Genomic DNA, 26,195 nt, shown 5'->3' with positions numbered 1-26,195 from the left:
GTTCCCTGGGGTGCAGAAGAGTGCCAATATGATCTTAAACCTCACCAAAGTGTGGGGAGAGGAATCTATTCTCTCCAAGCTATGAAACAGCAAAAGATATGCTGTTAGCTATTGTCACGTTACCGGAGTTTAAGGGAAGCAGCCAGGTTACTGCTGCACCCGTGGGGGGGGAGGTTGCCCAAAAAGTGGTACAAAGAGGGCCATGTAAGGTGTCAAACAAAAGCTTGCCTTCTACTGATTCTGTATATGCTCTTCATTTGTCTGTATAATGTCTGTGTGTGGAGTTATGAATATGTACTCTGTGTTAATACTGGAAATTTCTATGTATGGGATTGAGCAGTAGATGAAGAATGCTCAGCCTATGGACATGCTAATGAGCAGGGCTCGACAAATCATGTAATCTACTCGCCAGTGGCGAGTAGATTATAAGCCGGCACAGCCGACACCACACGATCTGCGCATGCGCAGCTCGCAGAACCGCGCAGCTGGCGAGCAGGGCTCACCACCGCTTGGCGAACCCTGCTAATGAGCATGTCTCCATGGAACAATAGCCCTCTATAGGCCGAGGACACACCTCAAGAATGGTGACTGACACCTAAGGGCTACCAGCAGGGGACACAGTGATAGGCCACGGGCCAGGTGACCTGCTGCAGCCAAGAGGAGATGAGGAAGGAGGTATAACGATGCCATGTGGCAGCCTCCATTTTGTCTTCAGATCTGCTCCTGACCCCAGATGCAGCCTCGCAGGGAATCACAAGCCGGGAAGAACTGTGGACCCATCCTGGCATAGGATGTACACCAAGGACTTTTAAGCCAGCAGTTATAACATCTCTGCTGCAAGCCCGCATCAAGAACTGGGAGATTCAATGCATGTAATGTATGATACTTTAACAACCTCAGTCTCATGCTTTTCTTTCTTGAGTAATAAACCTTTAGATTTTAGATTCTAAAGGATTGGCTCAGCGTGATCTTGTGAGTAAGGTCCAGAGGGTAAATTGACCTGGGAACTGTGGCTGGTTTCTTGGAACCGGACAGAACTTGTTCAGCGTAGGTGAGATTGGGCTCTAAAACCCCTCACCTGTGTATGAGACCAGGGGCCATCTGAGGCACGGATATTGCTGGGGTATCAGAAGGTTTTGCTCGTGAGGCTTCCGGCTGGCCAGGCAGGCAGCTGAAGCGCTCTGTAGGACTGGATTGTGGCCTATTTGGGAAGGTCTCCAGTCTGGGGGCTGTAAGGAGCCCCGAATTTGAGCAATTTGCCCTGAGCGGATGCTCTCAGCAGTGCCCAGACCCAGCCCGGTCCGTCACAGCTGCACAAAGATAGCAAAGTACCTGGTGGAGAAAGGATACTCCAGTGATGCCCAGCAGTGTCATGTAAGGACTGCTGAAGCAGTCCTAGCACAAAACAAAGGTGAAAGATGGTCTGTGCATCATCGCAAACATGCTGCTTCTATGACCATCTGAATGTGATTAGGGGTGGGAACACAACCTGCTTTCCAAGCTAGACTGTAGAGTCCACCCAAGAGACTCAGGGCTGTAGCATGAAGAACAGTGTGGTGGTGGAAGAAGGGAATAAGGAGAATGGCCAGCTGGCAAGCAGTGAAAGCGAAGAACTCTTCTTCACTTTGGATCCAATCCCCTCCTCCTAGGAAGTGTCATAGTCGAGCACTGATCCCAGGGAAGGCACTTCTGGTGAGTTCACAATTTTTTCCTCACTACAAGCGGGTTAAGGCAATTAGGTGTGATGTGTGGCATGCTCCGTGCCTACACAGCATGGAGGGGCCCAGAATCAGTTGTTAATGTGTCTGGAGATGGAGCAAGAGTCCTCCCCGCATATCTCCATGAAGCTCTCAGAAAGGAATTCTTTGATTCACCTCACAAGGTTTGCTGAGGTCTAGCTTAGTCAATAGACTCCTAAACTTTCCCTTTAAATGCCCACAAGCACGCTCAACCACCATTTTGCACTTGTTCAGCTTGTAGTTGAATGGCTCTTCCCCCACCACAGTCCACATCCCAACTCATTCCCAGTGCCAATCTCACTTCCTGTACTCTATCCAATCTCAGCGCATCCCCCACCTTTTTTGTCCCAGAGGTTTTGCTCCTCCAGTTCCAGTTTTCTCCTTTCCCGGGCACCATATCCATCTCCACTCCTCCTTCAGCTACTTACTCCTGATCCAACTGGTTCTCAGTTCTAGTCTCCTTGCTCAGCCAGTCCGTCTTCTCTTGACCCTAAATTTCCAGTCCTAACTACCTCCTCCTTACATGCTTTTAGATAGTTCTTGTGACTATCTACTCCCCTCAAAGCACGTCTGGGTCTTGTCCCTTCTGCATTTAAGTCAGGGGTCTCAAACTTCCAGCCTGTGGGCCAGTGCCAGCCAGAATGACTGTGCAATTTGGCCCATGATTCTCAGTTTGCCACGGGGGAGGGGAGCAGTCTGTTAGTAGCCCCGAACTCCACCCCTTTCTGCTATCGCCCTGCCTTCTTTCCCCCATGGAATCCTGTCCCACGAGTATGCAGATCATCAGAAGGCCTGGCACTGCCCAGTGGTAGCAGTCCCCTACCCCGCCCTCCCCCGCCCCCCCCCCCCCCCGCAATCGCCTTGGCGGCAGGAGCTGCAGCAGAAAGAGCGAATATGCCCCCTCAGTATGCTCCACTTTCTCCACGGCTCCTGCTACTGTGGGGAATGCAGAGTGTGGCTAGGAGTTTGAGATCTCTGATTTAAATCAACTGGCTTCTTCCTTTCTGCTGCCTCAAAGGAGGAGAGGCCATTGAGACCACAATAGCTTCTGCTTTCAGTTCAGGTGTATAAACCAAATCCCATATGGCCTGAGGCAACCCAGAGCTGCAACTGCAAGAAAAGTTCTGCTGAGCTGTGGACTGCAGCGTGCTCAGTACTGGTGGAATCTTTGGGGAATTTAAGAAGTCTCCAGTAAGCCTTGAACTGTGATTTTTCAAAAGCTTATAACTTAAAGTTTGGATAGATTTTCACAGGGAAGATAAACAACAACATATTCCTGACACAAAAGGCATTGCCTTGTCAAATTTCAAGTCCCTGCACAAATGCATGGTGGCACTACAGTTTTTCAAAGAACAGGCCCTCAGAATTTTTTAATCTGCCCATCACAACTTTGTTTTTCCTACCTTCATTCTCAGAAGCAGTTCAACCACTTGGCCTGAAATTTTCCAAAAATATTCAGCCTGAGCCAGACACTCGGCATAGAAAATTTCAGTCTTCACAGTTCAAATTTGCCAATGTTACAAGTAACTGTAAACAGAGTCTTATCATGGACACGGTCAAGCAAAGTCAATTATTATATGGTGGTACCAGCTCCTGCCTATATTTAAATAAGAGCAAAAAAGAAATGTATGGCCAACTATGGGTCAGACACAAAAAAACAAGATAATAGAAGTGAGAAATCCTGGCACAAGTCCAAAAAAGCATAAGCAGAATATGAAAATTGCCTGTAAACAATCACCTTGAGAAAACACCCACATTCTTAGGTGGTGGCCTTAGACATACTGTCGTCAGGTAATCAAATGAGAAAGTGATCAGAATGCAGATTAAGGATGTTAAAAAGCAGGTAACCACTAATCATGTAGTCCAGTGGTCTCCAACCTTTTCAACCATAAGATCAATTTTTCAGTTTAAGTGCAATGTAAGATCTACCTCAAACCCAAGTACCCTGCCACCACTTCCTTTCTGCCTCTTCTTTTAAGGCCCTGCCCCTGCTCAGCCCCTTCTCCAAGGCCTTACCCTGCTCACTCCATCTCCCTTCTTCCCCCAGCTTCACTCACTTTCACCAGGCTAGGGTAGGGGGTTGAGGTGCAAGCTCTGGTCTTGGGCCAAGGAATATGGAGTGTAGGAGGGGCTCCAGGATTAGCCCAAGGTGGGGTATTGGAGTCCAGGAGGAGCTTCAGCGTGCAAGCTCTGGGAATGCATTTGGGTACAAGGGGACTCACGTCTTGGGCAGGAGCTCGGGTGTAGAACAGGGTGGGCAATCGTTTTGGAAGGAGAGTCACTTTGCAAATTTTGGAAGTGGCTGTGGGCTGATCCAAAGGGGGAGGGACCTTGGGTAGAAGGGACGGGGCCTTGGGCAGAAGGGGCGGGGAGAACTACCCTGCTGGGTACGGTGACCTTATTTTCTGAACCAGCTGCAGCTAGTAAGAACGGTTTAATTTAAATTATGAAACAGATTAAGCATTTTAATTTTCTCATGTTAGTTTATCAAACTTCATTTTAAATAACGTAAAATATTATGCCCAGCACAAAAGGTTTCAATGTTTTCTTTATTTATGGCAGGGGTGGGGGACCCCTTTGGAGACTGGGGTCACTGACCCACAAAAAAATATATATATATCAGTTCGGGACCACAAGAGTGAGAAGCAAAAAACTTCTCCAAACCCCTCCCCCAATTTCACTGATATGGCCCCAAATGAAACACCTCATTCTGGTGCTCCAGCCTCATGGGGTGAGGGGAAAGGGGGGACTGAGATTCAGGGCTTCTCATAGACCAGATTTACTTTTCTGGGGTTCTGGAGTTAGTGGATTTTATGGACCTCCTTAGGCTCTTGGGAAGGACAAAAAATGAGGGGTACAGTGCGTGACACAAGGCTGCCAGAAAGTAGGATAGGGATGGGGTGCAGAAGCAGGCTGGGAGTAGGATGTCTAGCCAAGTGGAGGGAGCAGGAAAAAGGGAGGGTGCAGTGTGTGGCTAGGAGAGAGGGTGCAAGAACAAGGGAGGGTATAGGAGCAAGCTGGGGGTGCCAGGTCTTGGGTGGGGAAGGAAATGACAGGATTGGGGTGGTAGATTCTGGGCATGAAGGGGGAACCTTACCTGGCTTCGTGACGCCTTGCAGCAACAGCTTCAGCACACTGTCCCAGCCATCCCAAAGGGAGGCCCCACTGCTGCCATGACCATGCAGTCCAGGGCCAGCCCCAGAGGATGCAGCACGGCTGCAGGTCAGTCCCAGAGGCACCGCTGCCATGGCCACACAGCCCTGGACCAGCCCTGGAGGCAGGAGACACCACTACCACAGCCACGCAGCCCCAGGCCAACCCTGGAGGCACCGCTACCACAGCCACAGGCCACAAAGGAGCCACAGTCTGGGGCCGGCCCTAGAGGCACTGCTGCCATGGTCTCACAGCCTGGGGCCACCCCCGGAGGCACTGCTGCTGCAGCCACATGATCCAGGGCCAGCTCCAGAGGCCAGAGGTTCTGCTGCCACAGCCATGAAGCCTGGGTCCAGCCCCAGAGGCACCACTGACATGGTCACACGGTCCAGGGTCGATCCCGGAGGCACCGCTGCCACGGCCACAGGCCAGCCCAGGAGATACTGCAGCCCGAGGCCAGCCCTGAAGACACTGCGGCTATACTGCCCCAAACCGTCCCAGAGGCATCACAGCCCAGGGCTGGCCCCAGAGGCACTGCTGCCATGGCCATGCAGCCTGGGGTCAGCCACAGAGGCGCTGCTGCCACAGCCACACAGCTCGGGGCTGGCCCACAGGCACCACTGCAATGGCCACGGCTCTCAGTCCCAGCGCTGCCTCCTCTCCAGCAGTTGCACGGGGGAGGAGGGGCGAGGCTGAACTCCTTCCCCTGCGGCACGCTTGCCACAGGTTGGGCACGACCATTGGGGGAGAGGCCTGGAACTGCCTCACGGGCCAGATCAAAGCTCTAGGCGGGCCAGATCTGGCCCACTGACAGGCTTTTGCCCACCTCTGCTGTAGGAGGTGGTTCAGGGATTCAGGAAGCAGACTCTGGCTGGCCACTGTTTAACGGAGATGGCTTTTGGGTGGGGGAGCAGTGGGGTTAAGGCAGGCTTACTCCTGCGCTGGCCCTGCACCACTCCTGAAAGCAGCTGGCATGTACAGCAATGGCTCTATGGCACCATGTGCTGCCCCTCATCTATAGGCATTGAGCTCACAGCTTCTACTGGCCACGGTTCCCCATTACCGATTCCTAGTGGAAGACTCCCTGCTCTGCCTCTCTTAGGGGCTGCAGGGACATGCCAATCACTTCCAGGAGCAGCAATTACCAAAGGGATAATGACTCCAGCCAAGACAGGTTAGGCATTTTAAAACTCACTACTCAAAGACATAAAATTTAAGCATAGAGAGAAATGAAAATTATGAAATGCACAGACCAGTCAAAAACCAAAAACACACTTTCCAAGAAGTAAAAGAAGTAACAACACGCTCTCCCCGTGTAGGTGTTGGGCTACGAGATGAGTGTGAAGGACAGTGTGTGTTTGTAAGAATGACAGACACACACTGTGTGAGAGTGACAGAAATTTGCATTACCAAGCTCCCTTCATTCCCTTGTCTCTTTGTGGAGATAGGATACAGAAGTGGGGGGAGGAGGGACACCCTGGCATCAGGGCCCCCTCCCTTCTCCTTCCTACACAGCAAGCAGGAGACTCCCTCCGGGCCGCTGCAAGGCAGAGGGCAGGAGCAGCATGGCAGTGTGCGGAGGGACAACTGAAGTACGAGCACTTGATGGCTTCCTGGCCAAACCAGTCAGGACCACTTGTCAGAGGCTCCAAGATCTACCAGCTGATGACCACTAATGTAGTCGGTAATTTGTTTTTACTGACTACTTGATTAGTCAATAAGGGAAGGCTTCCTCAGTCCTGGCTCACGCTGGGCCCAAGAGCTACCCTCACTGCAACTCTGCAGTTTAAATGTAGTAAGAGCTGGGCACACAGGCAGACCAGCTCCTAAAACATTTTAACCGTAGAGATGCAGCGGACTTGGCGCGAGCCAGGACTGTGCAATCCCGTCTCAGTCCCGGTTCACATCAGGTCCAGGAGCTACCTGCACTGCTGCAGTTTAAATGTAGCAAGAGCCAGGCACACAGGCAGTCCAGTTTCAACCACATTTAAACCATAGAGGCACAGTAGGGGTAGGTCCCGGACCCAGTGCAAGCTGGGACTGAGCCGGGACTGCTCAGCCCCTGCTTGCGCTGGATCCAGCAGCCCATGTCCACGGTGGGGTCCCAGCAGGGAACTGGAACCCCTACATATAGGGGCTGCTGCCAGAGCAGCCTCTCCCCCATAGCTAGCCTGGGTCACCACGGACAGGGGCTGCTGCCAGAGCAGCCTCCCATTTCCCCCCCCTCCTCTGAGCTGCTGCCTCTAATACAGGCAGCAGCACAGGGGTAGGGCAGGCAGCACTGCAGAGACAGTGCTGGGGGAAACTGGCTTTGAGGTGGATTGGATAAATGGCTTTTTAAGTGGAGTAGCTAAATTAGTGGGAGTGACATATTAGTGTAGAAGCTTACAGAGTTAGATCAATGTAAGGCAGTTTATGTTAATCTAACTCTCATTGCATTTTCCACCCTTGTATCTGATTCTTGACTAGTAATAAAAAAAAAAAAGTCTCTCAGTTGCCTGTCAACTGAAAGTTACCCAAGTATTTTTCCCCCCTCAGTTCAACTTTGGATGCAACAGTTTTTATTCACAAGACAGCTTTATTCATAACACTTGGTTGGGATTGTGTTTAAAACTATAGTAAATCTTTTATAATTAAAGTTTTATTTTCAAAACTTCATTATTAGTTATTTCTGATACACTTACGAAATTTCACTTGCTCAGGGTTAGACATCTTAGGAGGGTGGGTCACAGAACGCAAGTCACTGGCTCTTACAGATTATGAAATCTTGCTCTAGACAGTGAGGTTAATCTTCTGACATGCAGCTATCCAAGTACATTTTCAAACCCTGGTATAGATCATTTCTAATGTCCAAGATGTATTTTCAGAACTACAAATGCAGGGGCTATGATACCATATAGTAAAGGAGTTCATAATATTGCGTGGATATGGAAAGGTTTGTTCAGCAATGTATAGATTTTAATCTGCATCTTCAATAACTCAAAACTCAGCTAGATATTTGACTCAAACACCAACACCTGTCATGCTAGATGCAAACTTCCTTGTTTACGGACATCCAATGTAAAATTTTATATTGTGGTAGCTGCTATGGAATACAATCTTCAGTACAAGCCTTTCTGAAAACATTTATATACACTCTTACTACATCACAGCCTGCTATCTCTGGGTTTTCATTAACGCTCTTAAAGAAACAGTGCACTATATGATGAACTAGGCAGATTTATACTACAATGTACAATAAATCAAGTACTTGGCTAAGACTGTGTTATACAGCATTCTTCTAAAACAACATGTCTGGAACAGAAGCTCAGAATATGGGAGATAAAATTACAAAAACTAAGGAATATAAGATCAATACTTGTGTCTTTCATGAACAGTAACTACGATTTTTTTCTGAGCAAAGCAGATGGCAGACAAAGTTTGTAATCAGGTTCCACATTTGAATCTCTCAGCTATTAATAGATCCCTAGGCTGTGGTGACCTTATGTCAAGCTAGAAACCGCACTACTATTGCATGAATCCATGTGTTGAAAGCTGCTACCTTAGCTTTGCACACCTCAGCACTTTTTACATAACAACAAAGTCTACACACAAAATTGCACCAGTTAACTAAAAGTGCTACATTAAACCAATTCAATTCAACCAGTGGAACTTAGCATGTAGACACTCTGACATTAGTTTTAACCTCTCTGTCTCTGGTCTACCTCTTCCCTGTACACCAAATTGCACCACATCTTTAGTTAAATTGAGGAAATTTTAGACAAGGCCTCAGGCCTCTAAGGACCAAAATGTGCTTTTTTCTTTTTTTCTTTTCATGTTTTTTCTTTATCTTCTGTATAAATTTTCCTGTGGGATGATAGAGTGACATCATCACATCACTCTGCATCCTGCCTCCCCCTCCCCTCAGTGCTCAGGGAGGGAGCCCAGGCTGCCCAGCCACTGGCCAAGGCCCCTCCCACCACCCTTCAGCTGGACAGAGAGAGTCAGGGCTGGCGAAGCCTTGGCCCTGCCCCCCCAGCATCCAGGATAAGAGCCAGGGCTGATACAACCTTGGCCCTCCTTGGTGGCCTGGGAGATACAGGAGAATCAGGGCTAGTTCAGCTGGGGCAGGGGGAAGATGGTAGACCCAGGGCTGGTGTAGCCTCGGCCCTTACCTTGTGGCTGGGGGGAGCTGGGGCTGGCCCAGACTCTGTCCTGCCCAAAAGCCAGGGGGGAGAGCCAGGACTGCCTAGCCCTGGAGCGGGGTTGGCAAGCGTAGCGAGCCAGCGGCACAGCCCCCTAGTATTCATTAATGAACTGAAGATCTACAGCTCAGCTTCACATATTGTTCTTGTACTTTTCAAGAAAAAACATGAACACAAATTAGGGATGTAAGCGACTAATCGACTATCTAATAAGCAAAAGCTTATCTGATAGTCAACACGCTAGTCAGATAGTCGATACAGTAGTTGACTAGTTACTTCCCCCCCACACACACACACACTGCTACCTCTATCAGAAAGAGGAAGCAAGGACGGGGGGAAAAGAGAAAGTGGTGCTAGGGGGAGCTGTCTGAAAAGCCAGTTCCCTCCAGCTCCGTGGGAGCGGGTAGGGGCGCAGCAGCTGCGTTTCATCTTTGAAATGTACAAGAGTCCCCACTGGGGCTCTTGCTACATTTCAAAGCAGAAGTGCCCTTATCAACTAATCGAATAGTCAATGGATATTCCATCAACTATTCAATTAGTTGATCAATCTAATTTTAACATTCCTAAAACAAGTGCAGCAGAACATCAGAGTTACAAACACCTCAGGAATGTAGGCTGTTTGTAACTCTGAACAAAATGCTATGGTTGGTCTTTCAAAAGTTTACCACTGGACACTGACTTAATATAGCTCTGAATCAGAGGTGACCTGGAGGAGGGAAGGCAGTGAAAGGGGCACATTACACTCCCCAAGTACTGGGGGCAAGGAGGACAGCAGCTTGTAGGGCCAGATCTGGAAGGGAAGAGATGGGGTCAGAGTCTCTCCTCTTCTGGCCACACTGCCTGGCCCAGGCAGCACAGCTGTACAGAGACAACCCCTCTCTCTCTGGCGAGGTAACATGGAAGAGGACGGCTACACTCTCCCAGGCAGACACTCTTTGGCTACACTGTCTGCTACTTGATGCAACATAGCACATGCGGCACGCGCACAATAGGGAAAGGACAGACCAGGGAGGACAGGGGTTGGGAAAGAATCACTATGGGATGTCATGTGGAGAGGTCACGTACCCCCCGTTAGCCGCTGCTTCCCTTTATGTCCCTCCCACCTCACCTATGCTTTGAATCTTTATCATGCAGAAGAAAAATGTTGCTTTCCCCTTACTTTTTAGTATTTTATATTGTACACAGTATTGTACTGGATTTGTTTTTTGTCTGTGTGTCTCTGCTGCTGGCTGATTGCATAATGCCAGTTCCAAATGAGGTATGTAGTTGAAGGGTCAGTTCACAGCTCTGGTGTTTGTAGCTGAGGTTCTACTGTATTGCTTTCTGTGGACTGAATGGAACCTCCCCTACACAAAAACTTCTCTATCACTCTTACTCCATCAGTGACAGCTCAATCAATCCTTGTTCCCATTTGTTTAAATTTAATTATTTCTATCAACTGTTATTATAGGTAATACCTTAGATTACTATAACTAAAATATGAGACAAGAAATGGTATGTGTTTTGGTGTGTTTATTTTGAGGATTTGACAATTTTACTACTTCTTTGTAAAACCTCAGTGATGAGATGTAGTTATAAAATAGGAAACTGATCATAAAAACTGAAATTTGGGATAGGCTACTGCCCCAGAAACTGCTCTAAAAATATTTTTAAAGGTGTTTTTCAATTTGGCCACATCCCATTAAAATTCTGCCCTGTGTCCATCACAAATGGATTGTTGATTGGTTTGCCAATTAAGTCTTCTCTTTCTCTGGCCTTCCATTACCCAGGAATCTGTTATTCCTGCTCTCACCTAAAGCCATGTCTTCACTTGCTGTGCCGGAGATCAATCTTCTGGCATTTGATTTAGCGGGTCTAGTTAAGATCTGCCAAATCAAATGCTAAGGGTGGCACCAGTACTTCTCACAGTCATGAGGAGAAAGGCAAGTCAATGGGAACGTTTGCTCCCATCAACTTCTCTCTGCGAAGACAGTGTCAAATTCGGCTTCAGGTAAGCCAACTCCAGCTACGTAGAGATAGTTGACTGCTTCAAGAAACCAGCTTGATCACAGACCTCATGGTTTTAATATTCTAATTAAGACCAAGGAAAGGAGAGAGAGAGAGAGAGAGAGCGCCCATCCAACTGAGGGGAACTGAAGAGGGAGAGTGGTTCAGAGAAAAAGGGAGAGGGGAAAAAGGTGGAAGTAAAGAAGACAGACTACAAGAGCAGCAAAAGAGAAAAGGTAACAAGAGAGACAGACAATAGTTAGTAAAGTTGTAGGTAACAGAGCAGGTGAATGGAAATTACTACTGGAAAAGAAAGAGTCAAGGAGACAACTTTAAAAAAAATAAACAAGCAGGATAAGAAAAAATCCTAAATAGGACTTCAGAAAAAAAGAATAGAATGAATTAGATTGACTTGTTTAACTAAAAAATAAAAAAGGTGTAAAAGGAAGAAAGGGAAACTGTACATGTTTCCTCACATTCCTGAGACAATGTGGGTGACGTAGTATTTTTTACTGGATCGACTTCTGTTGATGAATACGACACACTTTTGGGTTTATTCAGAGTTTTTCCTTTAGCTCTGGGAAAGGTATTCTGAATGCCACAGCTCAAACCCAAAGTGGAACAGATAGGGAGTTAATTTATGTTACAAGAGACCATTTGAGGTGAAGCAAGCAGTTTGCACCTATACAGTCATAGGACAAAGGGGAATTATAGATTGTTGTAATAAACCATAAATTCACTCTTTATTAAGTACATGATTTTTGGTGTCTAGCAGAGTTAAGAATTTGAGACCTAGTCTACACTACCTTGGGCCATCAATCTAAATTATGTAACTTCAGCTATGTGACATAGCTGAAGCTGAAACATTTAGCTTTACTTACTGTAGTGTCTTCACTGCAATAAGTTGATGGCAGACACTGAACAAAGAGCGTAGGCAAAGAAGTACTGGAGTCAACAGGAGAACACTCAACAGTCAATTTATCACATCAATACTAGATGTGATCAATTGATTCCTGCTGGATCGATAGCTGCCTGTTGATCCAGCAGATAGTGTAGACATGTCCTCAGTTTCCAGGCCCGTCTTCTAAAGGTATTGTGCAGGTTTCCATGTGAGGACATGAACTGTGAGGAAGTACATAAGAATGGCCATACTAGGTCAGACCAAAGGTCCATCCAGCTCAGTATCCTGTCTGCCGACAGTAGCCAATGCCAGGTGCCCCAGAGGGAGTGAACCGAACAGGTAATGATTAAGCGATCTCTCTCCTGCCATCAATCTCCACCCTCTGACAAACAGAAGTTACAGACACCATTCCTTACCCATGGCTAACTACCATTGATGGACTTAACCTCCATAAATTTATCTAGTTCTCTTCTAAAACCTGTTATAGTCCTAGCCTTCACAACCTCCTCAGGCAAGGAGTTCCACAGGCTGACTGAGCACTGCGTGAGGAAGAACTTCCTTTTATTTGTTTTAAACCTGCTTCCCATTAATTTCCTTTGGCAGCCCCTAGTTCTTACATTATGGGAACAAGTAAACTCTTCCTCATTCACTTTCTCCACACCACTCATGATTTTATATACCTCTATCATATCCCCCCTCAGTCTCCTCATTTCCAAGCTGAAAAGTCCTAGTCTCTTTAATCTTTCCTCATATGGGACCTGTTCCAAACCCCTAATCATTTTAGTTGTCTCTCTCTGAACCTTTTCTAATGGCAGTACATCTTTTTTGAGATGAGGAAACCACATCTGTGTGCAGTATTCAAGATGTGGGCGTACCATGGATTTATATAAGGGCAATAAGACATTCTCCATCTTATTCTCTATCACTTTTTTAATTATTCTCAACATCCTGTTTGCTTTTTTGACTGCCGCTGCACACTGCATGAATGTCTTCAGAGAATTATCCACAATGACTCCAAGATCTCTTTCCTGATTAGTTGTAGTTAAATTAACCCCATCATATTATATGTATAGTTGGGGTTATTTTTTCCAATGTGCATTACTTTACATTTATCCACATGTTATTTCATTTGCCATTTTGTTGCCCAGTCACTTACTTTTGTGAGAACTTTTTGAACTTCTTCACAGTCTGCTTTGGTCTTAACTATCTTGAGCAATATAGTATCGTCTGCAAACTTTGCCACCTCACTGTTTACCCCTTTCTCCAGATAATTTATTAAGAAGTTGAATAGGATTGGTCTTAGGACTAACTCTTGGGGAACTACTAGTTACTCCTCTCCATTCTGAAAATTTACCATTTATTCCTACCCTTTCTTTCTTGTCTTTTAACCAGTTCTCCATCCATTAAAGGATCTTCCCTCTTATCCCATGACAATTTAATTTACATAAGAGTCTTTGATGAGGGACCTTGTAAAAGGCTGTGGAACACGTTCACCCAAAAGGTGATACAGTGTTTTTGTTTTCTATCATTCTTCTGTGAGACTACAACATTCCTTACATTTCTGAAAATTATTGTGAAAATTTTGTGGAACAGGACTGGATAGCTTTTGATAACATTATCTAATATGTTCTACTAAGTATTTACTCTGAGTAACGTGGTTAAACAACTGGTGTTCATTTGGAAGTCAGCTAATACACATTCTATATTCAAGTAACCAAAGTAGTGTTATTGCTGTTTACTTTTAATTATGCTTTTCCCACTACCATCTTTTTCATCCCCTGAATGATCAAGACATATCTACAAATTAGCCATTGTGTAACTACTACTTGATTGCTCTCTTTCCTTGAAAAGGCATACCTTCTCCTTCTTACAATTACATATCAAGGCCTAGTCAACACTGTAACTGGAATAGCATTAATTAAAAGTATCTGCTCACTTTTCTTGTTCTGTGAATCACACAGCACCCATATAAGAGTAGTGACTCCCAGTTTTAAAAGTTATGAACAGCATTTAAAGTGAAAAGTAAGGTAACCTGATAAAAGCATATGTTAAAATGGCACTCTTAGCTAGGCCTGGCCAAAGAGTTTGTGCGGCCCAAAGTGGTATGTTGTGGGTGACTGCACCAAGCCAGAGCAACAAGTGAGCAGCCGGGCGCCGGGCAGTGCGGGCCCCAAGGCAACTGCCTTGCTTGCCTTGCCCTAAGGCAAGGCCTGCTCTTAGCTGATCTCTTGTGTATTTTATCAATATTTTGACTTCTTTTGTCTTGTTTGGTTCTGTTCAATGAACATAGCAAATATGGAGTTGAATGTAATTTCTTCTTATGCATTATCAACTTAGTAACTAATTTCTGTGTACAGTGCCAGTTACACCTGAGCAAGCCCAGAAAGCAATGGGTTTGTGCAACTGTCCCTGTACATTTATGCACTGGAGTTAAGAATTTAACCTGCAAAACCTATGCTGCTGGTGATGGAACAGGGCATGAGAAGAACCCAGCTTGACTAAGATCAATTCTGCAGGGCTGACAATGTTGTCTAAAAATGTACCTTTTTTACTTGTACACAGAACACATTTGACACTGAGTCACGGATACACAATAAGCATGAAACCCACAAAGCCATTTTTGTGGTTACTTTCTTAGCACTCCCTAACTCCCTGGACATGAGAAAGGATATGGGTTTACATGGGAAAACAAATGAATACATTCCGGCAGGTCTTCTGGCCTCGGCACCTGCACCTTGGTCACAGAGCCTATCACAAGTTAAGCCATGACATTTCTGCCTACGCCTTGTGTTTAAATATTAGCACCATTGCACCAGCCTAATCGCCTTCCTCCTCCAAAAAACAACTCTCCCCAGAGGTACCACCCCTTCCCTTAGGGGCCACCTAAGGACGCACCTGCAGTCCTAGGCCCACCCACTAGGGCAGCAACTGCAGGTGTCGGCCCTACGCCCGCAGCCACAGGCCCCAACGGCCCCGCTCCAACGCTCCTCACTCCCGGGCCCGTTCGCCCGCCCAGGCCCGGCCGCCCGTCACCCCCCGCCGCTCACCCGGCCTCCCGCATGACGTTGCCGTCGCCGCAGTCGCAGGCGCCCCCTGCCTGGCTCCGGAACATGTTGTAGTCGTGCCCGGCGTGCTCGCCCTGGTGGAAGCACTCGGCGCACAGGCTCATGCAGGGCGAGATGCCGCACGTCCGGCAGCGATAGGCCACGAAGTTGGCCGTCCACACCAGGCCGCAGAGCGTGGCCGGGTCGTAGGCCCGCACCGCCTGCACGAAGTCCTCCCAGGGCTCGCCACCCGACAGCAGCCAGCGGCACCACTCCAGCGCCTCGGCCGCCGCCTCCCCGCCGCCCGCGGCCAGCGCCCGCTCCAGCAGCGCCTGCAGCTCCGCCGCCGCCCCGCTCTCCCCGCCGCCGCCGCTCAGAGCCGCCTTCAGTCGCGCCGCCGTGGCCCGCTTCTCCCGGCCGCTCGCACTAGCCCCCGCCATGATGAGCGCTGAGGCTGGACGCAGGAGCCGCTACGGCTGCGCCGGGCTCCCGGCTCTGGGGCTCCTACCCCCCGCCCTCTCTCCACTCCTAGCGGCGCCTCTCTCGCGATAGTCTGGGAGCCGGCACCGTGCCCGTCGCAAGCCGCCCGCTGCCCCCGCCCCGTGTCTGCCTCCGCCTGACATTGTCCCTCCGCTTCCTCCCAGGCCCTGCTCTTAGCCCGCCGGCCGCCTCTCACGCGCCCTGCGCTGGGCACGGCCTAGGTAGGTCGCCACACAAGGAGGTAACTTCCCAGCAACTTTAAAGAGAGGGGCATTGTTGTGTCTTGTAGCCCGGCCTCGTACTTGACGTGGTACTTACAGCGCCTCTCATCTGAGACTCTTGCAGCCCTCGCTACAAAAGAAAGTGAGCCGTGTGAGACAGGTGCTTAAACGGCAGAAGCTTGCTTAGGGAGGTGGCTTGTGCAGGTTTCACTCGAAACGTTTAAGAGAAAATGGATACAAGTTTTGACCTTTTAAAAGCTAAATGATATAATATTAGCTTTTATCTGTGATCCTCGCCCGTCCAAATTTAAATATAGACAGGTCACTTGCAAAAGTTGTATCAATTGCATTGTGCCATTGTATTCTTAGAGAAATAAAATATTTCTAGAAAGATTATAACCTATACTAATAAAATAAATATTTTTAATCTTCAAGTAAAAACCTTCTGCTTAGATTAGGGATATCAATGTGTAGTGAACCACATGATTAACCAATAAGTGTATCAAAGGCAGCAATGGGAGGGTGCAGGTAGTTGTTGGTGTGGCTCTGCAATTTAAAAGGCAGTAGGAGCCAGGCAGTCTACCCCCAGCTCCTACTACCTTTTAAATTGAAGAGCTGTAGTGGGGTTTGGTCCTGGTGTGAGCCAGGACTGAGTGGGGCTGCCTTCCACTATGGAGTAGTCAATAATTCTGTTGACTATTCAATTACTAAAATAACCTAAATTTAACATCCCCAATAAAGGAATAGAGTTGCTATTAAGTAAATGAAACCACAAATCAAATTTGAGCTGCTATAAGACCTAGTCCTGTAATTTACAATACAGACTACTGCTGTATCCATGTGAAGTTCTGCACTGTAAACTGCAGGAACAGCACTTATACCCTAGTACCCTAATAAATTAATTAGTCTTTAAAGTGTCATGGGACTTTGTGTTGTTTTTTCTGAAATTGACCAATGCAGCTATCTGATACCGATTATTAGGGAACGTCCTCTGGATTATAGTATTTTTAAATTTACAACTGTTGGCTATTATAATGATAATTAGATTTACCACTGTCTCATGGCAAATTTAAAATAAAAAATCTGTTGCTTTAACAAAAATAAACCTATATTTTATTTGGCTTAACAAATAAAAAAGTGCATGCTCCCTCTGCTGGTTTTGCAACACCATTATTCCTACGGCTGTGCTTGTAGTGTTGTAGCTATGTTGGTCCCAAGATATTTAATATCGTGGGTGAAGTAATATGTTTTATTGGACGAACTTCTGCCAGTAAAAGGGACAAGCTTTCAAACTACACAGAGCTCTTCAGGTCTAGGAAAAGAACTGAGAGTTTTGCAGAGCTGAAAAAGAGATGTGAAAACATTACTTGTGTCTCACTTTCCTGCTGGCATACTCCATCAATAAAATAATTAATCTTGTATTTTGGTACATTAGGAACAAAAATCCAAAGAATAATGTGCAATCAGCATGATATATTTTCACTAGAATTCTAGGAATTGCAAATGAGTGTAAAAACACTTAAGCCCAATCTATTAAAAGATGACAATCTTTCCAGTAGACAGTGAAGCTGCCAGTGTTTTGGTCACTAAAATCTGGTGCTAAGCAACGACTATGATATGAAATAAAGAGATAGCTGCTAGAGAAATGGTGACCTGGGAGGAATTCAAAGCTACCTAATAGCTCCTGAATCACTGCATTGGAGAACTGAAACTTGAATTTTGTTGCAGACATTTATTTGTCAGTGAACTGTTAGAGAGCCCTGAACCTGCAAGTGTTTTGCAAAACATTTAACATATGCACTTTGTTGGAAAAATAATTAAAAAGATAGGATCTTCATGTATTTACTCCAACAAATATGCATTTGCAAAAATATGTACTCAGTTATAGATGCATGGGGTGTGTGTGTGTCCTTCACAAAGCCCAAGTTCAATTCATCAGAGAGGACAAACCAGCAAAAGAGGGGAGTATTTTTCTCAACTCTGCCAACCAAAAGGCTCATATGGTGATCTCTTCTGTTTCTTTCTGCTGTGTCTAGAACAGTGCTGGGCAACCTACAGGCTACATGCAGCCCAATGGGGGCTGCATCCCATACACCCCCTGTTTGAGCTCCTCCCCCTCGCACACTAGGGCACTAGAGCCCAGCTCTTCCTACTCCTTCTCCCTCCCTGAGCACTTTGAGAGTGCCATGAATCCATTAATTCACACTCCATCACTTCTCTCTCTCCCAGAGCTTGAATGCCCACAAATCAGCTGAGAGGCAGGGAGGGTGGGGGGGATGGAGTGCAAATCAAAAGTTCTGGGAGGGAGAGAAGTAGGAAGTGTGGGGTTCTGGTGTCCCAGTGTGTGAGAGGCATGTGGGAGAAGAAAGCAGAAAGGGAGGTTGCCACAGGTGGAAGTGCAGTGGTCTGTGGTCTGCAGGTTATCCACCATTGGCGATCATGCGGCCCACTGAGACAAAAGAGGGCCACTCACGCGATCCACTCACTAGTCTTTGTGGCCCATCACTGGTCTAGAAGGAGCAAAGCAGGGAAGACAAGATGGATGAGGTGGTAACTTTTATTGGGCCAATTTGCATTGGTGAGAGAGACAAGTGTTGCTACTTAAACAAAACTCTTCTTCAGGTCTGAGAAAAGTACTGAAGCCTGCCAGCTAAATACACATAGGACAGCATGGTTAGGATGGTTTCTTAAACCAAATGGCAGGGTGAGCCGTCAGGGAGTTATTAAGGTTATGTGAGGATCATGAGGTGTCAGCCTCTCCCCCACCCCAAGCTTTGCTTCGACTCCTGTATTTATAATATTGTTAAATATTAAAAAGTGTTTTTAATTTTCATAGTCACAGGTTTGCTATGTGCAAAGAGAAAAGTTTGAGAACCACTGGTTTAGCATAAGTATTTTCTGCATATATAAAGGGGTGATTCAAGGGCTCTAAAGCTTTGTCTCTCAGCCAGCAGAAATTGGGCCAATAACAGGTATTACCTTACCAACCTTGTCTACTACTAACCTGAGACGCAGACGAGATTACAACCGCCTGCATAGCGCAAAGAGGGAAAGGAAAGGTGCCTAGGGGCAGGGTACAACGCTGCTAATAGCTGCTTGGGACTAAATAGGAACTGCCAGTGCTGGTCTCAGTTTCATATGTGCATAGGGGACAAGTTAAACTGCTGCACCGTGTGGCGAGAGGCCGTGCAATGAGGTAGGTGCTTGGGATGGCGGGGTCTGCAGGATGGGCACGGCAGTTTCCGAGCGAGCGCTCCTCCGGCGGGCGGGGAATGCGCCTTGTGCCCGGCGCAGGAGGCATCCCCAGGAGCGCCCTGCGCCGCAAGCGTTGAAGCGAAGGAAACCAGCAGCACGACTCTCAGCATCACTCTGCCCTGCCGTGAGGCTCCCTCGCTACGGGAGGGCGCGGTGGCAAGGACTCCTGGGGCTAGGCGGTGGTAATCCTCTTCAGTGGCTGGGAGCGCTGCTGCTGAGCGTGTGTGTGTGATGCTGTAGTGGGGCAAATCATTTTTGGGCCCCCAGCAGGGCGGCATGAGTGTGTGGGAATGTCCATTTGCCCTAGTGCCAGGGGGTGCCTCAGTGGCCCATAGTGGGGGATGTGTGCGTGTGAACAGTTCAATTTTGGTAGCGCACCGGGAGGATAGGGGAGTACTTAGTATACTTTATACATAAAAGGTAAAGCTGAAAATTAGGATGGAGGATTTTAATGAATATTATTTTTAAATTTTATAATAATTTTTAGTTTGTATTTTATACATAACTGTAAGAATAACAGTGCAAACCTATGCCTGATTATAAATGAATTGTTTTTCTTAGTTGAAAAAGAAACATGAAGAAGTTAAAACTTAAGGAACTAGAAAGTTTTCTTCAGCATGTTGAAGAGTTTGAGCATCCAAAATTACTCTTTGAGCAGTATGCAACAAGACCACACATTGCAGGTAGAGATTAAACATAAAATTGTCAATCTCACTTTTCTGAACTATAAAAAAATCTTAAGTATTTCACTTAATTTCTCTGTGTGTCCTGAGAGCATAAGGATTCCTTAGCAGCTTCTGCATTATTTCCAGAGATCGCATAAAGAGAAACTGTAATGCTTTGTTTTTTAAAAGGTTTCCTAATATCTCAGACAATCTAATAAATGGCTTGTGAAGAATGTTGGTTGTAGACTACTTTCTAATTTGTACTGATAAGAACTGTATATTTGCATTAGGTACTAAGAAAGCTGGTCTTAGTTTTAAATATTGATCTTTCAATCTCCATAATTATAAAATACCATTTCCATCGTATCACAAACAAAATTTCCTGTCGGCATCTTTCATAATCAGAGTGTATATTCAGCAAATCATTTTAGTGCGCCCAGTAGGGCGGCCATGAGTGCATGGGAATGTCTATTTGCCCCTAGTACCAGGAAGCGTTCTGCCTCAGTGACCTGTAGTGAGAGAGAGAGAGAGAGTATGTGTGTGAACAGTTCCATTTTGGGAGCACACGGGGAGCGTAGGAGAGCAAATATAGTACGACAGAGCTAGATACATTCTTATTCAATTTTGTTTCCATACATAAACAAAGATGTGTATTTACTGGGCTCAGTGAGTTTGTGAATAGTTTGAGGAAATATTTGAGGAATAGAGGGGATTTTAATGTATACCCCAAATTAAAAAACATAGCAAGAGACCTAAAATAGAGTCACCGTAGCTTAACCACCATGTAAAAGAAGCAGTGAGGGACAAAAAGGTATCTTTTAAGAAGTGGAAGTCCAATCCTAGTGAGATAAATAGAAAGGAACATAAACACTGTCAAATCAAGTGTAAACATGTAATAAGAAAAGCAAAAAAAGATTTTGAGGAACAGCTAGCCAAAAACTCAAAAAGAAATAACAAAATGTTTTTTAAGTACATTAGAAGCAGGAAGCCTGCTAAAAAGCCTGTGGGTCCCCTAGATGATCGAGCTATAAAAGGAGCAATCAAGGACGATAAAGCCATTGCGGAGAAACTAAATGATTTCTTTGCTTCAGTCTTCACGGCTGAGGATGTTGGGGAGATTCCTGAATCTGCACCGTCCTTTGTGGGTGATGAATCTGAGGAACTGTCCCGGATTGAAGTGTCATTAGAGGAGGTTTTGGAACAAATAGAAAAACTTAATGTTAACAAATCTCCGGGACCGGATGGCATTCATCCAAGGGTTCTAAAAGAACTTAAATGGGAAATTGCTGAGCTATTATCTGTGGTTTGTAACCTATCCTTTAAATCGGCTTCCGTACCTAATGACTGGAAGGTAGCCAATGTGACACCAATATTTAAAAAGGGCTCTAGAGGCGATCCTGGCAATTACAGACCGGTAAGTCTAACTTCAGTACCGGGCAAATTAGTCGAAACAATAGTAAAGAATAAAATTGTGAATCATGTAGAAGAACATAATTTGTTGGACAAAAGTCAACATGGTTTCTGTAAAGGGAAATCCTGTCTTACTAATCTATTAGAGTTCTTTGAAGGAGTTAACAAACATGCGGACAAGGGGGATCCAGTAGATATAGTATGCTTGGATTTTCAGAAAGCCTTTGACAAGGTCCCTCACCAAAGGCTCTTGTGTAAATTACATGGCAATGGGATAAGAGGGATGGTCCTTTCTTGGATTGAGAACTGGCTAAAAGACAGGAAACAAAGGGTAGGAATAAATGGTAAATTTTCAGATTGGAGAGGGGTAACTAGTGGTGTACCCCAAGGGTCAGTCCTGGGACCAATCCTTTTCAACTTATTCATAAATGATCTGGAGAAAGGGGTAAGCAGTGAGGTAGTAAAGTTTGCAGATGATACCAAACTGTTTAGGATAGTCAAGACAGAAGCAGACGGTGAGGGACTCCAAGAAGATCTCACCAAACTGAGTGATTGGGCAACAAAATGGCAAATGAAATTGAATGTGGATAAGTGTAAAGTAATGCACATCGGGAAAAATAACCCCAACTATACGTACAGTATGATGGGGGCTAATTTGGCTACGACAAATCAGGAAAGAGATCTTGGAGTTATCGTGGACAGTTCTCTGAAAACTTCCACACAGTGTGCAGCGGCGGTCAAAAAGGCAAATAGGATGCTAGGAATTATTAGGAAAGGGATAGAAAATAAGACCCAGAACATCTTACTGCCCCTGTATAAAATTATGGTACGCCCACATCTTGAATACTGTGTACAGATGTGGTCTCCTCACCTCAAAAAAGATATTTTGGCCTTGGAAAGGGTTCAGAAAAGGGCAACTAAAATGATTAGGGGTTTGGAACGGGTCCCATATGAGGAGAGGTTAAAGAGACTGGGACTTTTCAGTTTAGAAAAGAGGATACTGAGGGGGGATATGATAGAGGTCTATAAAATCATGAGTGGTGTGGAGAGGGCTGATAAAGAAAAGTTATTTATTAGTTCCCATAATAGAAGAACTAGAGGACACCAAATGAAATTAATGGGTAGCAGGTTTAAAACTAATAAAAGGACGTTCTTCTTCACACAGCGTGTTGTCAACCTGTGGAACTCCTTGCCAGAGGAGGCGGTGAAGGCTAGGACTATAATAGAGTTTAAAGAGAAGCTGGATAAATTCATGGAGGTTAGGTCCATAAAAGGCTATTAGCCAGGGGATAAAATGGTGTCCTTGGCCTCTGTTTGTCAGAGGCTGGAGAGGGATGGCAGGAGACAAATCGCTTGATCATTGTCTTCGGTCCACCCTCTCTGGGGTACCTGGTGCTGGCCACTGTCGGTAGACAGGATACTGGGCTAGATGGACCTTTGGTCTGACCCAGTACGGCCGTTCTTATGTTCTTATGATTCCTATTATGATCTTCATAGCTTGCAAGTGTCTGCTTAATTTTGAATATGCTGAAAGAAAAGAATATTGACCTGTCAACTGTCTATGCTTATGCTGTAATCTCATATTTTTCAGCATGTATGCTTCATACAATTCACAACACGTTTGATGACATTGAAAACAAAGTGGTTGCAGATCTAGGATGTGGTTGTGGTGTACTCAGCATTGGAAGCGTAATGTTAGGAGCAGGGTAGGTGTTTAACATCCAAGATTTTGTTTCTCTCTCAGTACTGTATAGAACTAAGTGAGAAGATTGGAATATGAACAATGCTAGACTGAACTTAATGTAGGTAACTAAAAATAAGTGCATGATCACACATTTTAATAGATACAGATTTGCTGTATGAACATGCAAATAGTAACAAATGATAGGGGCAAATGCTCTTTATTTTAAATAGAGAATTATTTAGAGAAAGCTTGTTCATAATTTAGTAAATACTTTTCCTCTAAAGCAGCAGTGGGCCATATGCAGCCCAGTAGGTTCTATGTGTAGCCCACAAGACATTGTTTACCATTGCCTACATGCTAGGGCTGTAAGAGTAATAGTTTAAACAAGTGATGCCCCCTTAGAGGCAGCAGCTGGCTTCCCGGGAGCAGGGTAGTAGGTGGGAGCCAGTACATGCCAGGAGCTGGCATAAAAGTTGGCTCCTGGTGGGCACTACTAACCTGCATTAGACTCTGTATGAAATTTTGCAGCATAGGGCAGCAGCCAGCTTTAGGGTCAGCAGCTGGGAGCACACTGGCTACTGGCCCCACTTCTGGGGAGCCAATGTGTAATCATTAACATTTGTAGCATCAAAATTGTTATTGTAACCATGTAAACATCCCTACCCTGTGCAAGGTTATCAGATTCTGCTGTTTTCTGTTCAATAGTGTTAACCACTGATATTACTAAACCAGCACACACAGTGAGATCTGTGTTGATTGCACCCAATATGAACAGATAGCCATGCCCTCCCTCTGCATCTAATCAAAGCACTACTGTGGTTCAATAGGCACATCTCACAAATTCTAGGTACACAAATGAAGTTAAAAATTATTCCATCCCAGGAGACCATCTTGGTTATAACACTCTTGCCACCCACTGAGATGAAAGAGGGCTATTCATGCGGCCCATTCACTAGTTGAGGTTGCCCATTGCTGCTCTAAACTATTATTCAGCATCTTGTTATTAAATATATTAGGTTTGTCCTGTTAAAGACGTTCGTAGGAAAATGCTTCACCACTCACATCACTGTACTAATAAAAAAATGTATTTTATAAGTAAATTACTAACTCCTACAGAAGATAGTAGAGCATATTCTGCTTTAGGGATTTCTCAGAACTATGCAGCAGGAACAAACATGACTGTTTAGAAATGGTGCATTTTGAAAAGAAATGTATGTACTGCCTTTTGAAATTAAAAATATTGTGGGTTTTTTAAAGATTGTTTTCCATTTTCCAGGTTGTGTGTGGGGTTCGACATAGATGCAGATGCCTTGGAAATATTTAGTAAAAATGCTGAAGAGTTTGAGCTCACAAATATTGACATGATTCAATGCAACGTATGTTCTTTAGCTACCACAATGTCAAAAACTTTTGACACTGTAATTATGAATCCTCCTTTTGGGACCAAGCATAATAAAGGTTAGTAATTCTAAAAAGCAACTATATAATATTTCTACTTCTAAGGAATTAATCTGCTAATAAATGTTAGTGGCAAAACCTTTGCTATTCCATATGGGACTTCTTAGAGACAATTACTCCTTTGCCTCTTCTGTGATGTAGCCAGAGCCACAAATGAACCACATGTAAAGTGTTTGGCTAAGTACAGTCATTTCAACAAATGGGGTTAAAGTTTTAAGCTAATTGGCCCCTAATAGTGGGTCAAACTACTAGTACTTTTGTATATTGCTATTACAATTCAATATCTATACCCATGCAAAACACTATTAGGAAAAAATATGGAAATACAGATCCTCTTCCGTGCCTTAATCTACTCACTGCTTTTCAGAACGTACAGGCTAGCAAACATAATTGCAATTATTAGGTCTAAAATGATGCTATTCTATCCCTATGTATACACCCAAGGATAACATTAAATAAATAAATGCGAAGTCTTAAGATCTCTAGACAAATAAGGCTTGCATGCAACTAGTGTCCTCTTCTTACAGGAATGGACATGACTTTTCTGAAGGTAGCTTTGCAAATGGCACAAACAGCTGTATATTCCCTACACAAAACTTCAACACGACAAGTAAGTCCCTTGACTTCAGCTGGTTAAGCATTTAGCAGGTGTTAGTGGCACTCTAATCTTCCTATTCTTTCAGTACTTCTGTAAGTTAAAGCATGGATTCAGTAACCAAAATCAGTGCCTGTGCTTTGGGTGTTTGAAAACTAAGATACTTAAGGTATAATGCTCATTGCATAAATGGTTATATACAGGGCTCAACAAATAATACAATCTACTCACCCGTGGCAAGTAGATTGTAACCCAGAAGAGCTGAGTTCGGGTGATCCCTCCTCCTTGTGTATATATATATATATATATTAGGGATCATGGAATACTAGAACCAGAAGGGACTTCAAGAGGTCAGAGTCCAGGCCCCTACCCCCACAGCAGGACCAAGAACCTTCTAGATTGGGGTGGGCAATCATTTTTGATGAGGGGCCATTCCAAAATTTTGGAAAGTAGTTGAGCACTACACACTTCCATATTAATGGAGATGGTGTGTGGTCTGGGATTGAAGTTGGGTGCAGAAGGGAGCTTGGGGTAAGGGAGTGGGCTGCAGGGTTTTGGGATGTGTGTAGGAGGGGACTAATCTGGGGCAAAAGATTGGGGTGCTAGATCTGGGAGGAAATATGGGTGCAGGAGAGGGGCAGGAGTGGGGGGGCACAGAGTTGGGGAAGGGAGAGGTTGGGGTACCAGAGGCAGGGTTTGGCCAGGAGACTTACCAGCCAGTAGCCAAACCAGCCTGCCTGCCTACCAGGCTAAAGGCTTGCAGAGCTTAAAATATTTCTCAGTCAGGCAGCCAGCCTGCCTGCCTATGTGCTAGCATGAATAACTGAGCCAGAGGGAAGAGTGTGTGGTGCTTTGTGGCTGCTTGTTATTCATACGGGCAGCTCCCATTGGACAGTTTCTGGTCTGAAACCAGCCAATGGGATTGTGTTGGACCAGGGCAGTGCTTGAAGCTTATTCCCCTCCCCTCTGGGATTACAGTTTTAAAAAGGAAACAGGGCTAGGCAGATCCATTTTTGAGCAGCATGTGAGGCTGCAAGGCAAGCAGGGGAGTCTGTCTGGGGTTCCCTAGTGCCAGAGCCAGTAGCTTGGCAGGCTGGATTTTGCTCAGGCATGATAGAAGTTTATCTTATCTGTTCTTAAATATCTCCAGTGATGGTGATTCCACAACAGCCCTAGGCAATTTATTCTAGTGTTTAACCACCCTGACAGTTAGGAAGTTTTTCCTGATGTCCAACCTAAACCTCCCTTGCTGCAATTTAAGCCCATTGCTTCTTGTTATATTATCAGAGGCCAAGGAGAACCATTTTTCTCCCTCCTCCTTGTAAAACACCCTTTTCGATACTTGAAAACAGTTATGTCCCCTTTCAGTCTTCTCTTTTCTAAAGTAAAGAAGTCCAATTCTTTCAGCCTTCTCTCATAG

At 45.4% G+C, this 26,195-nt stretch overlaps 2 protein-coding genes across 11 annotated transcripts in view; one reads left to right on the top strand and one right to left on the bottom strand.

Moving 5' to 3' along the window:
• The window catches only part of UBR3 (ubiquitin protein ligase E3 component n-recognin 3), a 242,138-nt gene extending 226,313 nt beyond the window's left edge, over window positions 1–15,825 (bottom strand). For 4 of the 5 annotated variants that reach the window (XM_075933589.1, XM_075933590.1, XM_075933591.1 and 1 more), the window contains exon 1: window positions 15,011–15,447. In XM_075933589.1, the coding sequence (XP_075789704.1) occupies window positions 15,011–15,447 (437 nt within the window). Of the gene's footprint in view, window positions 1–15,010; window positions 15,448–15,805 lie in introns of those variants that run through there. The other variant, XM_075933593.1, reaches the window with a different exon arrangement.
• Window positions 15,586–26,195, top strand: part of METTL5 (methyltransferase 5, N6-adenosine) — a 15,271-nt gene continuing 4,661 nt past the window's right edge. For 2 of the 6 annotated variants that reach the window (XM_075933602.1, XM_075933596.1), the window contains exons 1-5: window positions 18,759–18,904; window positions 19,525–19,646; window positions 22,630–22,744; window positions 23,999–24,180; window positions 24,708–24,790. In XM_075933602.1, the coding sequence (XP_075789717.1) occupies window positions 19,538–19,646; window positions 22,630–22,744; window positions 23,999–24,180; window positions 24,708–24,790 (489 nt within the window). In that variant the 5' untranslated portion in view covers window positions 18,759–18,904; window positions 19,525–19,537. The other 4 variants (XM_075933601.1, XM_075933600.1, XM_075933599.1 and 1 more) reach the window with 4 other exon arrangements.

Source organism: Pelodiscus sinensis, chromosome 7 (assembly GCF_049634645.1).
Source record: "Pelodiscus sinensis isolate JC-2024 chromosome 7, ASM4963464v1, whole genome shotgun sequence".
Lineage (NCBI taxonomy): Eukaryota > Metazoa > Chordata > Testudines > Trionychidae > Pelodiscus > Pelodiscus sinensis.
The sequence above is the reverse complement of the archived record's forward strand: the minus strand, read 5'-3'. Positions and strand labels throughout refer to the sequence as shown.